This window comes from Morone saxatilis, unplaced genomic scaffold (genome assembly GCF_004916995.1).
Source record: "Morone saxatilis isolate NCDOM2014 unplaced genomic scaffold, NCSU_SB_2.0 Contig8, whole genome shotgun sequence".
In the NCBI taxonomy this organism is placed as follows: domain Eukaryota; kingdom Metazoa; phylum Chordata; class Actinopteri; family Moronidae; genus Morone; species Morone saxatilis.
In genome coordinates this window covers 18,056,943-18,071,235 of record NW_023340257.1, presented here as the reverse complement: position 1 = coordinate 18,071,235, position 14,293 = coordinate 18,056,943, and the positions used below count along the sequence as shown (strand labels likewise).

At 39.3% G+C, this 14,293-nt stretch overlaps 1 protein-coding gene across 2 annotated transcripts in view; it reads left to right on the top strand.

The window, feature by feature from the left end:
- The window catches only part of plch1 (phospholipase C, eta 1), a 58,581-nt gene that overhangs the window by 16,716 nt on the left and 27,572 nt on the right, over positions 1–14,293 (top strand). For both annotated transcript variants that reach the window (XM_035680377.1, XM_035680376.1), the window contains exons 3-6: positions 8,089–8,235; positions 11,036–11,279; positions 11,474–11,603; positions 13,801–13,971. In XM_035680377.1, coding sequence (XP_035536270.1) covers positions 8,089–8,235; positions 11,036–11,279; positions 11,474–11,603; positions 13,801–13,971 — 692 coding nt within the window. The remainder of the gene's footprint in view (positions 1–8,088; positions 8,236–11,035; positions 11,280–11,473; positions 11,604–13,800; positions 13,972–14,293) is intronic.

The following is a 14,293-nucleotide window of genomic DNA, read 5'->3' as shown; positions in this document are numbered from 1 at the left end:
TTGACGTCACAGTGTCACGCGACAGGTCTCAAACGGCGAGTATACTGGGGCCTTTAGAAGGGCAAAGCCCATGTGAAACAGAAGAGCATCCAGTACAAGATGAACAGATGTGCTGTCGTCTCTTCCTGTTGTGCACACACATCCCACATGTCAACCCATTAAACCTGACTTTTGGTAGTGCATTATCATGAACGTTATGTCATCGTTCTTATCCTCGAATCCCACTAGTTGAACCCAGCTGATATGCAGAAAAACACATCTGCTGCACTCTCCTCCTCTCTCACTCTTCATAATCACTCTACAATCTCAATCAAATACTGGAACTGTTAAATGCTAAATCTAAATCTGTGCATCAGGGTAGCATGTTGGCAGCCGCACAAACACAGCAGCACATAAGAGACCTGCGAACATCAGAGAGAGTTGGATGGGAAGAAGTGGGAGTGGGGAGCAGATGACCAGGAGACAGGTGGAAACGTGTGTGTGTTTTCAGAGAGAAGACAGTCAGTTGAAGGTGGTGCCACAGATCAGAGGACGGTACAGAGGAGGATGAACAGCAGGAGTTTTGGGGAGCTTGCTTGCTTGTTTGGAGTGTGGAGGCTTTCTGTCTGAAGCCAGTCAGGACTGAAGTGAGGAAAACCAAAAGTGTTTTTCTTTTTTCAGAGTTTTTAGCTACAGGTGGAGCTGAGTGTGTTGCATACTGGGACTGAGCCAAGGAGGACTCCTACTGGCTCCTTATTTTCTGCACAGAAAATGGAGGAAATTTGTTCTTCTCCCTTTGGTCCCACTGCATTATCTGCTCATAAAGTACGATCCAACTTTATTTATGGTCCTGCTGAAAAATCGGCTGTTTTGACTGTAGCGACGCTCCTTGCACGTAACGTCTATCATATTAGTGGCACTGTGGCTGTACCACAGAAATGCAGGATTTCGCACATTGGTGAGTTAATGTGTGTGTGTGTGTGTCTAGACACTATAACTCAGTGTACCTTACAGAAAGAAACCCATTAAAAGTAACAAATATAAAGTGAGAATCTTTTTACCCCACTGCATTTTTCACCTATCAACCCTTAAATTGACATATCTTGTCTAAAAACCTCTGGCCTTTATGTTTTCGTTACTGTGCTGGTTTTTCTTTTGTACGTAGATTAAATGTGTATGGACAAACATATTGCATATTGAACATATTGCTTGCGGGGGCTATTTATAGTACAGGAAAAGAGCAGGAGCTCATGTTTATGTATTAGAATATCCCCAGGACGATTGAATTGCTTACTTTCTGCAACCATAACTTTGAACTTGTAGGAAGCTTAATGAACTATTGCTTATTACATGCAAGAGAAGATTTGTCTAGTTTGTGTGTTAATTTTGGTGTGTTTTAGCAATAATTATGCGTAAATGTCATTGATTGTTTTCCTGTGGACAGTCAGTCAACCAATGCTGAATCACATCTTGATTAAATTTCAGCGCACAAAACAAACCTTCAGGTCATGAGAGCTAACAGGCTGTAACAGAGCAGTAAGTGAAAAATTATGACGCCACGCCTCCATTCAGACAGTTTTATTTTGGTTTGATTGCCGTGCTTGTTGTGTTTCATCAACAGTCGAACTGGCTTAGATAGTTTGGGTGGTGCTGCCTTATGTTACATGAATAGTGCATGAAGGATCAGGCAGATGCTGCTGAATATGAATTTATGTAGTTATGAATAAATTATGATAAATCTTTGGACTGTGGTCCATTTCAGTCATCACCCTCACCCCAAATCTTAACAGAGATCTCATGCAGAGCCGTTCAAGAATTGAAATATTAGCCCTAACTGATTATAAACTGATAGAAATTGGGCTGCAGCATGGGCTGAGGGGAATTTTGCATCATGTTGAGATTAAAAATGACAGTTCAGATTGAAAATGATGAATGAAAACTGCTGTCGTTTCTGTTGGTTGCCGTCACCCTGACCTTTATTGTATGGATCTAAATGAGGACGGGCTTTGTTCATCACAGAGGGGTCGCTATCACCTTCCCCATTAAAATATGTTTGAATTGCCTGGGCCTCTGTGGTAAGACAAAGCTTTGATCTGCTCTCTCTGCTCTGTGCCGACAGAGATGATGAGTTTTTACACGTGCACATGCACACACATGCACATACAGGCACATACATGTGTGTACATAAACACAAACACTATTTCGCTCATAAGAAATGGGAGCCAAAAAGTGGAGGTTGGGTTGAGAAAAAGATGCTTTACATATATTTTTTTAATTATCTTACCTAGCTGACAATTTGCTTACTTTTGGCCTGGAGCTGTTAAGTATGGCTTTCCTTTTGAATCCTTTTCTGTGAGATTGCAAGAAGATGATCTGGCAAAGCAAGGATTATGTCGCCACAGACAGCAAAGCATGAAGATTGGCACCTGGTTATAACCTGTGTATAAATTCCAGGCAGGGTTAATAAGACACATTCATTTTTTTTTTCAGTTTTCCATGTCAAGACTGGAATTGCAGATTCAAACTAAACTGTAAATTTAAATCCTCATGCTCAGATGGTTTGAGCATTAACGCTTGAGGGAAAAACAGATGAGAGATGGAAGTGAAGACGTGAAGGGCTCCAGTCATTTGATTTTAACCATCACTGGTCTATTGAGAGCCACTTACATTAGTTCTCATCTTTGATTATAAGGCAGCTGCACTCTCCCAGGCATATATTAGCCCTGCTCTTCTCCTTGGATCTTCTGCTTCGCAATCTTCAGCCTAACTAGGTCTGAGATTTGTCTCTTCATTCTCCTTTTAGGATTATGGAGAGTAAAGTGACTGGAGAATGCCTGCAGAAAATATCAAGGAGTAACAGGAATAGATAGATGACTATAGAAAATGGGGAAAAAAAACAGAAGGAGAACCGACAATAGGTAGTATGTGACGCTGTTTTAAGTTGCATCTTTTCACAAAGGAGCATACAAACAGATGATGGACTTATACCTGTGCATGCCAGTCCACTATTTCTGGAGAACTGGCTAGTGTTGCTGTTGAACTAGATGAAAAGAAACAACAGACTCATGTATTCCCTTTTAGCTTTTTTGTGTGAAATATATCTGACTGCCTCTCTCTCTCTCTCGGAAAAAACACTTTTACATATTTACACTCCAAGGGAATTGTGGGAGAATGGGCATGTACTCTCTAGTGGTAGCGAATAGTGTTTATTCACTTTGGGCCTGATTTATGGTGTTACATATCCAAGCACTGGAGAAGTGTTGCTGGAAGCTTGCCTGAGTCATGGATTTTGTAGCCTGAAACAGTGTAAGATCGAAGACCCAGAAGAACACGCCTGTTCACTGGAGCAGAGCACTGTGGATATAATCAATAATACAGTAAACCCACATTTGACAGTGACCGCCATTGAATTCCATCGGTAATGAAGCTGTGAATTTCTGAAGTGGCTGCGTGAGATAAATAATGCAACATGGCCTTCTGGTTTCTGATTAATTATTTTTTCACGATTATCACTATGTCTTCAGTGTCCCATTGTTTTCTGCAGCTCTGAAGAGTTCTCACAACAATACAATACACATTACAGTACTTACTCATACATTATGAGCAGATATAATTCCTACAATGTGATAAATTATCTAATAATTTGCACAATAAATGACATGAGAGTAAAAGTTAAAACTCGAGTGGCACACAAGAAGTGTTTTTTTTTTTACATTTGTTTATGATGTACAGAAATTCTGATAATGAATAAATAAATAATAAAATAAATAAAATTACAATGTGGCATTTATTCCCATTGTCATCTGCAAGAACTAGAGAAAACACCTGTTTATCATCCAACATTATTAGAAGTTCAAGAGACTGCAGTTGCAATTTTAAAGCTGCACTAATCAATATTTTTATATTCAAATTTGATCAAATCCCGATGCATAATGTGACAGGGGGAATCAGCTCACAGAGAAAAATCATCCAACTCTGCAGTTTTCCTGATTTTTACATAGCTTTATACCATCTTTTACATCATTGTTTTGGTTTCATGGCTTTATGGCTTTGGTTGACTTTCACCAGTCTCATAATTATAGATTCCAGCGCAGTGGGCAGCTATTTTCAGCAAAACAATTTTCAGATACACCCATTGTATGCTACATTTCCAACAACAACCAGCAGACATTCCCCTCTCCGGGCTTGAAAACCTCCTCCTTCCATCGGTCCAAACCTCCTGTGCAAACGGTGTAAACACCAACACTCCCCCGGTGCTCCGAGCTCCCAGTGCGGTCTGGGCAGAGTCAGCTAGCTGTACGGCTAACTGAACTAACTACTTCTATTGTTAGAAGCAGTTAGGAGTTAGGCTACTATAGCAACAAGTAAACCTATTTTTCTATCAGCACTTCTTGTGAGAGATCAGCAACAAAGTTATATTGTGCAAGCATATGTTCGGGGTGCAGACTATCTGACTGACCACCACTCACCCTATTACAAGTCAGTATACCTTCCAAACAATTTTACAGCTGTTATTTTAAGGTAAAATAGTTGCATAAGGTTGCTTTAAACTATTATACCAGGGCATTTGCTAAAGTGGTTTGGAAAAAACAAAGACTTGAGTTAATGTTGTATTTTCCCATAGTCTCGTTACCACTATTCATGTCAGATGTTCACATGAGTAATCCCTTCTATTTGACATAAACTAAAGCATATAAGCTTTAAATCTTGACCTTTAAACCATTTATCTTAGCAAAAACCTAATCTTACCAGATTTAACTATCACTCTAAAATAGACCCATTCCCCATTCCTATTGCCAACTGGACGAGTCCCCACCAGGTGTAAATAGATATGGACAGATACACAGAAGAACACAGTCTCACACACAGAGAGAGAAACATACACATACAATCAAATGCACGATCCCTTTCAGGCTTGTGGCTGACCTGGAGAAAAGGCATTGTGTTAACAACATGGCAGATTGTGTGACCATTAGAGTGCATTCATGAATTTTGATGCACCTTTGCACCTTGGGAGATAATACACAGGGTCAGGTTAATGTGCTTATGTGTGTGTGTGTGTGTGTGTGTGTGTGTGTATGTGTGTGTAATACTGTCCCTACAGTGAGCATCTACAACCCAAAGAACTGAATATTGTGTCATTGCTAAGCCTATCCTCGGGACAGAAAGCCTGTTAACAAGTACTCCGCTCAGCGTGTGCTCTGTTAAGTACACTTAAATATGTGTTTTTGGAGCTTTCTGTTTTCTTGTCTTTGAAGATAATCACCCATGACGTCTCAGAATATTCCTTTTTTTAATGTTTTTGTGTATACATATGCTTGTGTTTAAGCATACAAAAAAAGTCCTACAACTCTACAACAACTCTATTAACAACAAACCTGAAGACTTTGCGTCAGAAGTTTCCCTCGCCAGATTTTCCAACATGGTTTGATTTTATGCAGAAAATGAAATCTAAATTCCAAACATTGCATATATTTAGTTATAGGATACATATAAACCTAACAAATTAACCATTAATTTGTAATATATGATTGGTGTGTGGTTCATATATAATAAGAAATGTTTTGTTTTAGATTTCTTGGGAATTTAAATGTGTGAATGAGATCTTTGCAAACTATGTTGTGTGTCTGTGTATGCTGCTTCTTTTCAGTCTTTGTCTTCATGCTACCTTAAACTACATGTTGTAGAAGATTCCCATCACATCGAGAAATTAAAATTCAGAGAGGTGTGTAATTCCTCGTATTACTCATCTCCCGTTTTGACAGTTCGGGAATGCACACATCGTCAAGTTGTCACCAGCTATCTTCAACCTCCCTTAGCAGTGTTGTGGCCTGGTTTTATGTAACAGATCAATGCAGCATCCTCAATCTATGTATTTTATTTGTGTATTTGTTTGCATTTAATGTTGAGCTTTAAAGGTTATGTCAACCAGGCAATTTTTTGGGGGGGCTTATAGACTAGGAATTTATAACAGACAGTCTGTGTTACAACTTGGGAGCTCAAACGACGACATGGGAATTTAAAAGACATGGAGGGTCTATTTAGGAGATGTTTAAGATGCATGATGGGTAGTGTGGGATCCAGCTAGTTTTGAGCTTCATATATCTCAGTATTTGCTGCTTTGATTTTGACCATCCCTCCCCCAACGTTAGACATACAATATTAAATCACTGATGTACCCCTAATATACCGATGGCTATGTATCATTCCTTTGGGAAATGTGTAATTTCTCCTAAGTCAATTATCACAATTCATCACCAAGCAGGCTTGCACTTTCTCTTACCTTCTCTGGTTAGTTGAAATATTAGCAGTCATGTCTTCATGGGATAAAAAGAAGAACTGGGAACTAACAAGCTCTGTGCAGGTATTTTTCCATAGTTCAGATTGTTATTCTTCAGCACCAGAAAGAATTTAAGGGTGTGCTTGGAGATGGCTTCGTATGAGGAGAGTCTGTCCTTATAGCTGGAGGACTTGGCTCCAGCTCTTGCATTAACAATCATCTGACCAGCAGATAAGTGTCCTTAAGAAAGTCCCTGAACTCTTAGAAGCTCCAGGGAGGAGGCTGCATACCTCTATTCAGGCACAATTTTTTGTTACTATAATAGCAGCAGTATATATCAGATCTTACTTCGCATGGCTGTTATAGTGCATCTTCTCCATTGCGGCTGGTATTTTATTAGAGAAATGATGGATAAGAATGCTTTTTCATCAGACTTCTTTACCTCATGTATCTGAAAACAGCCAGTTTATATATATATATATATGTTTCCGCTCTTTCAATGCAGTCAGAAGTTAATAACCAACCAAAGAGATGTTTGAAAGAGGGGAAAAAGAGTCTTGTAAAGGCTGTCAATCAAGGCTGTATAGAGTGAATTATTTTAATTAAATATTGATCTGTTAACAATTTGATACCATATTTGTTTTTTGAGCTCTCTATTTACTGTAAAGACTAATTATGGGCTATAAGTGTGTACTAATGCATGTAAAACTAGACATATTGCATGCATACATACAGGAAAACATGTGCTACACGCATAGCACAATAACACAATAATTCATACACACACTTACACACACATAGGCGTGCATGCACACACTCCACTAATGAGGATGGAAATCTCGCTGTCTCTCTGCTGTCATCCCCGCCTGTATCCCTGCCACCAGCTGTCAGAAAAAGTAAAAAGTTTGAAGATTTGTCATTTATCCTTCCTCGATGCTGGACAGTGCCAGGCAGTCAAACACAAAGTCACTTCTCACCATCATTTCAGTCCCTCTGTTCTCCTCTTTAGAACACGCCACTATTACCCCTCCTCCCTGAATCTTCTGTTCGTTTCATGTGTCTTTGATTGAATCTTCACCTATAGATGATTGCCAGATTTTTTTTCTCTTCAAAGCATATGTCACACATACAGGACCATGATACAGTGGGAATTGGTAACACTTTGCTACCCAACCAGGGCCGGACCATGGTCCTTTGAGGGCTCTGGGCACATGTCTCTTGGACGCTTCTTGTATAATATAGTGTAGTTTTCATTGCAAACTAGTTTGCATTCACATCTGTTGTACTGGGGAAGCCCAAGCACATGAAACCAAAACTATCTTGAGAGGAAAGTCACAGAGTATGTTGTAATTTGGGAAAACTGATATTTTAAATCAACAACATTATAACCGTATTACTATATTATTTTGGCAGCCTTTAATGTAGCCAAGTCATAGCTTCCACCTGCCTCTGCATGATTTCTTCTTGAACAGCCTACAGGCCCTGTGTGAAACTTAGATCAGAGAGACAAACATTAGCTCTGTCTCTCTCTGTGAGATCTCTCTCTCTTTCTTCCTTCTCCCCGTTGAAATCAGAGGCAGGTCAGTGGGTAACAGAAAAGCAGCCCTGTGTGTTCACACAGTAGCATCTCTGTTGCAGTTTGGACTCTGACTCACATCAGCTGCTGGCTGCTCTGCTAATTGTGTGACACTGTGACACATTGCCTCACTTCTTCCTGAGAAAAGACAAATAAAGCCACGCACCTGTTCCCTTTGTGTCTTAATATAGTGCTCCACTGACCCTGATGTTTGTGTTTGTGTGTGTGTGTGTGTGTTTTTTTTCTTCTGCAGTGGAGCGATGCATGAGTGTGATGCAGTCCGGGACACAGATGGTAAAGCTGAAGGCAGGATCCAAAGGGCTGGTGAGACTCTTCTATCTGGATGAGCATTGCTCCTGCATTCGCTGGAAGCCCTCACGCAAGAGTGAGAAGGCCAAAAGTGAGTATGCGTGTACACACAGATACAAGACACAAACTCTCTTTTTGTCACTGTCCTTCATCATTCACACTGATTAAAAGATTGTGTAAGATTCAGTGGCAGTAGCCAACAGTAAAGTTGCAGATGCCAATAGATCTTCCTAAATGCCCCATACTAGAACTTGAGAAGTTGATGGAGCTTTCCGGTGATTTCACACAAGGATCGGTTTACTCATCACGAAGAGTAGCGCTCGATCTGTAATAATGGTTTATTAATGTGTCCTTCGTGGCTCTGGGTTGAGCTTCAAAGGCTCAAAATTTGCAACTTAGCGAACAGGGAATGTTGAAAGGCATGGGTCTAATGAAAGATGTTATGCAGTTGCATCATGAGAATTGTGGGTTCCAGCATTTTTGGAGCTTCACTTGTACCAGGGACTAAAATAAAATATCTTGGCCTTCTCTGCTTTGATTTTTTAAAACATGCCTGTTCCAAGTCCCATCTCTTTATCCCAGTACTTTATGGAAGTGCAATTCTAAATCTCTGGAGTATCCCTTCATTTGCTGAGATGAATCAGGCAAGCTTCTATCACACTGTACACTCGACTGACTTCATCCAACTTTGATCCACTGTACTTGCACTTGTAATAGCAGTCATGTGCTCACATCGCTTCCCTGTACATTGACAACCATGTCTCCTAAAAATAGTTTTTACAACTAATTTGAAAAAAGCAAATATGTTATTTTAGTCAACACAATGAGGAAATGGTGTTAATTAACAAATCTGGCTAATGGCAAAAATGTTGATACTGAATGTATCAGTAAAATGTTCACTGACAATGTATTGCCTTTGTTTCCAGCTAAAATGATCTTTCGAAACATTAACTGCTTGCAACAACTACAGCATTATTAAACATTTTTATTGTTATGTTTAGGCACTCGGTGCTTGGTTAAGGTCTGTGAGTCACGTTTATTTAAATTTAGTAAAAACCACACTTTACCCAACCTTAATTAAAGTGCTTTTGCTACCAAAATCTAACCACATACAGGTCTCTGGCATGTGCATTGTTATCATAACTGCTAGAAATGATGGCCGAAGGTGCAAAAATTAGACCCAAGTTGATTAACAGTAAACTTTAATTAGTCCTTAAATCTACACAATAATACTAATACTTGTATTTTTGTAGCACAAATCATGTTACAAAGTGCTTTGCAAATTATCTCTACCTCTACCCTCGTATTTTTCCTTAAATGTCTGAATATTTCATTTCCACAATATGAGGCAGCCACACTGTTCTGGCTCTGAGGGGATTATCATTATATATTTCATGGCCCCCTCAAAGCATTATTGTCATTTTTTACTCTACTGGTTTTATGTGTCAACCTACTGAAGCATTCAGCTGTCTATGGACCTGTCCTTACATGTGTATGACAGTGTGTGTATGCATTAGATAAGCCTCTTCCTTGTCCTCTCCATTGACATAATTAAGAGAAACACACAGCTGCCCATTTTCTTCTGTGTGTGTGTGTGTGTGTTTGTGTTGTCTGAGCGGGATCAAACTAAGGCTGCAATATTGTTACTTTCAGTCAGAGGAGAATTTCAGAGATGAGATTATGTAACGGATGAGAGAAGTGTAATGGTGAAATGGACATGGATTGTTTTAGAATGGATTAGGGCAAGGTATTTTGGGATGTGTAAGAATTAATTGAATAAAATCATCATATCATTAATTGTTTAATCAATTAATTAAACATAATGGTGTTTCCCAAAACATAAAGTTTAGTAGTTGTTCTGAGGAAACGCATTGATGAGGGTCATTAATGAACAGTTTTAACTGAAAGCGTCACCTTTAACTGCATGGTAATGGTCTTACAAACTGTAAAGAGAAAACAAGTGAGGTGAATAGGCAGAGCATATGTGTAAATATGTAGGACAGGACATTTACTGCAGGCTGTTTCTCTTTCCTAACAAAGACACAGCATCACGCGAGTTTAGACTCAAATCTCATTAGACCGTGATACACTCTGAAGCCTTCAGGAACTGCTTCCGCTGTGAGTTTTTACACATTATAGAGGAAAGCAGAGAATGTGGGGAACTCACATAATTCTGGTCATGGTTATTTTTAAAAGAGCTATGCAGATTTGTACTGTTATTACAGTTTTTAGATTCTAAACTCGACTGATTAATCTGCCTGTTCAACTTCTCAGTCATTATACATTGTAGGGAACTGTCAAACACTTTGTTTGCAATATTAAAGGATAAAGCTGATTTATTCTATATTCTTACTATTGTTTACAAATTGTAGGAAAAGATCAAAACCAACAATGTTTTAGTCCATCTCGAAAACACTTTCCGACAACCCTACTCTAACCCCTAAGCCCATTTTCCCTACTAAAGAGTAAATCTTTCGAAACAAGTCACACATACCTCTATATAGTTTTCTAAAAAATCCAATTATTTCCCAGCAGCTGGGCACTAGTGCATTTTTTAGGACTATTTTCAGTTGCGGAGGGACCGTGTATGTGAGATTAGAGTCAAATTAAACTACAGTGCCGATGTTCATAATGAAGGTACATGCCATTCAGTCTAACTATGTGGATCATGGACGTGTTTTTAATGAATTTACTACATCAAGCTCTAGCTTCACAGTGCATACTTAGTGGTAGGATAGGAAATCATTATTGGTATTAGTCTTTTCGAAAACACAGAATATCACAAGTCTTATCCTTTAACTTGTAATTCAATAGTAGACAGAAATCATTAACACTTTAAGTCTATTAATCAAACTGGTCTTTTTTTTCCCATCCCACCTCCTCTCTGTCAGTCACTATTGATTCACTGTACAAAGTCACAGAGGGGGGTCAATCGGACATCTTCCAGCGGCATGCAGATGGCAGCTTCGACCAGGCCTGCTGTTTCACAGTGTACCATGGGAACCACATGGAGTCCCTCGACCTGGTGACTTCAAATGCAGAAGAAGCCAGAACCTGGATAACCGGTCTCCGCTACCTGATGGCTGGGATCAGTGATGAGGACTCGCTGGCCAAACGGCAGCGTACACATGACCAATATCCTTTAAACAAAGAGCTACACACAAATAACTGTTGTCAGGTGAAACACTGAAGCGCACTCAAAAGAAATATGTCTGGGGTATCTGTGCACATTCAGTGGCTCAAAGGAGATATCAAGCTGAAATACTTGAAATTATACATCTTTTATACAGATGATACACATAATTTTCCTTAATGTGTGTTTGTGTGACGTGGCTGAAGCAGACATTTGAGGAGGCTGATAAGAACGGAGACGGATTCCTGAACATCGAAGAGATCTACCAACTTCTTCACAAGCTGAATGTCAATCTGCCGCGCAGGAAGGTCAAACAAATGTTTCAGGTCAGAATATGAAGCCACTTTAATTTATTTACTAAATACAACTCTTTAATTGATAGTTCAGTAAAGCATACAGACTCCGCAGACATTCACTATTTTACATCTCACATATACAAGAAATTGCATTTCTTTCATTTGAACACATTCAGTACTCATGTATAAATATTTTAAATCACTGACATGACATTACTGTTGCATTTTTAACTGTTATGTGCATTTGTGTAATTCAAATAAATGTGCGAAAAATCTTTTATGTATTCATACATGAGAGACACTTTTAGAGGAAAAGCATGAAGTGGTGTAAGGAGAGGGCTGCTTCAAATTTAATAATAGAAGCCACATTGAGTAATATCAGAAATCCACAGAAAGTGACTACTGGCTTTTCTAATGTGGATTATAGTATTCAGTGAGACAGTGCAATAACAGTTACAATGTCCAATTTCTCAATTTTCTCTTTTATCTGTTGACCACAAAAATAAAGTCTATACCAGCAAGGAAGTCAGACCCAACCCCAGTAGTTTAGAGCTGATACAGTGGATTTCAAAAGCATTTTTCTCTCTTTATAATGGACTGTTATTTTGCGCCATAAAATGATTTATCCTTTGGGTTGAGATCGGATATGAAATTTCATGAATTTATCTCTTTCCATTTAAGCATTGGCAGACAACAGCATTGCTACCTGGACAGCTTGTGCAGTTGCTTAAAATACCATGGAGCTCTTTGTTTTCTGTCCATGCATTTCTGATGAAGTCCATCACAGTGATTTATCCTGCTGGTTGTGTGTAGATTCTGTCTGTGATCGAGTCCCCAATGCACACAGCAAGCTCATTATGGGAGTGTGATGAAGGCATTAGGTGGTATTATTAGATTTGGTGTAGATTCGAATGGGCCCCCGTGAGATTCAGGTAATATGAGACGCTGGATCCCAGAGAGCAGACAGAACGAGGTGGCAGGATAGAACGAGCAGTGAGCCATGGTGTGTGTGTCCTCAGGCAGACATGTAGTGAGATATGAGGTTAGGAAAGATGGGTTGCAGAGGTAACGTGTTTGTGTCATAAAGAGTGTTACAGTGTGAGCGCTAGTGTGTGAATTTGTATTTGTGTCCTTGTGAAAGAGAGAAACGTGACAAGAGATGGACGAAAAAAAAAGGATGAGACAGCTGCTTCCTTGTGCACATACGTCTTGTAATTCTAGTGTGCACTGACCGACCGAGATAGGCTTACCACTTACAGTAATTATCGATTTTGGTTATTCAGACTGAATTGCCATTAGGCTTTACTTCATTCATTCAGTCTGACATTTTGTTCAAGTTTGCTGATCTGGTTTTTATTTTGTCCTAATCAATCAGTAGTGAGTGGCGTTTCCATGTAGCCATCATTTGCGGCTGACACAAAAGCGGTGGTAGCAGGTGCTAGGAGCAGCAACTAAATGTTTTTTCACATTTGCCAAACAAAATATTCTTTCTGTAAGTCAATTTACAACAATTTGTTGTGATTTTCCATTAATGTAGCAAGTTATCCAGCTGCCTATGTAACAAAATGACATCCCCATTTTTATTCTTCCCTACTGAGTGGAGGACACCTCCAAAGGGAACAATACCAGACGTATTTGAATTGCTAAGGAAACCCTAGATGAGGGAGGCAATTCAGAGCTCTGGAGCCAGAATACATGTATTTTTAAATATGCGAAAAGAAACCGCTGTTTAGTAAACTGCATTTTAAACTTTTATACAGTGTGTTGAGCGAGGAGGTAGATAAGTTTGCTGGTTGGAAGGACTCAGCTTTACACATTAGCACAATAATAAACCTTTCCTTGTATTCAGATTGGGGAGAATGGAAACAATTGAACACACAACACCACTCAGTTTTCATATTATCTATTAACCAATCTTTAGGGTTCATTGGTTAAAAATATATTTTTTTGATTGATTATATTTATGTAAAACAATTTTTTATTTCAATGACAGATTTGTATTACTCTCAAATATGAATATGTTATAGTTTCCCAGATCTAGTAAGCGTTGAGTATTAATCAGCTGCCTCAGAAGTTGTTGTTTCAGATGAGGACTGTGTAAATCACACTGCAAGCCAGATTTTTGCGTAGTGTGTCGTTGAAGCTTCTTTTGTTGTTTTGCTCTAACCACCAAAGTACAATAGATGAGATGTGTCACTGATGACATATCACTTCCTCGCCCTCACAGGAAGCAGACACAGACGATCAGCAGGGCACGCTGACATACGAGGAGTTTTCAGTCTTCTACAAGATGATGTCTCTGAGACGGGACCTGTTCCTCCTGATGATGGCGTACAGTGACCGGAAAGACCACCTGACAGTGGAGGAGCTGACCAACTTCCTGCGCAACGAGCAGAAGGTGGGAGGTCATATTGGCTTCGGGTTAGAGTCAATGATATGCTCAGCTGGTGATGTTAAACCCGACACATTTTTATGATTAGGTGTCCAAACCACTTTCTCTGCAATTTGAGATCCGGCCACATAAAAGAGATTATGTTCCTGCTCTTCCTCTCCTTAGTCTAACATGTAACTCCCTCTGTCTCAGCTGTCTGTCCAGAGGAATCTGCTCCACTAAGCCAATCTATCACTCCTAAAATTGTTTTGTCTCATGGGCGCTTCTGTTGTTGTTTTCAGTTTTTATTTGCTCTTTTTTCCTTCAGTGTTTTTCTTTGTGTTTCTGA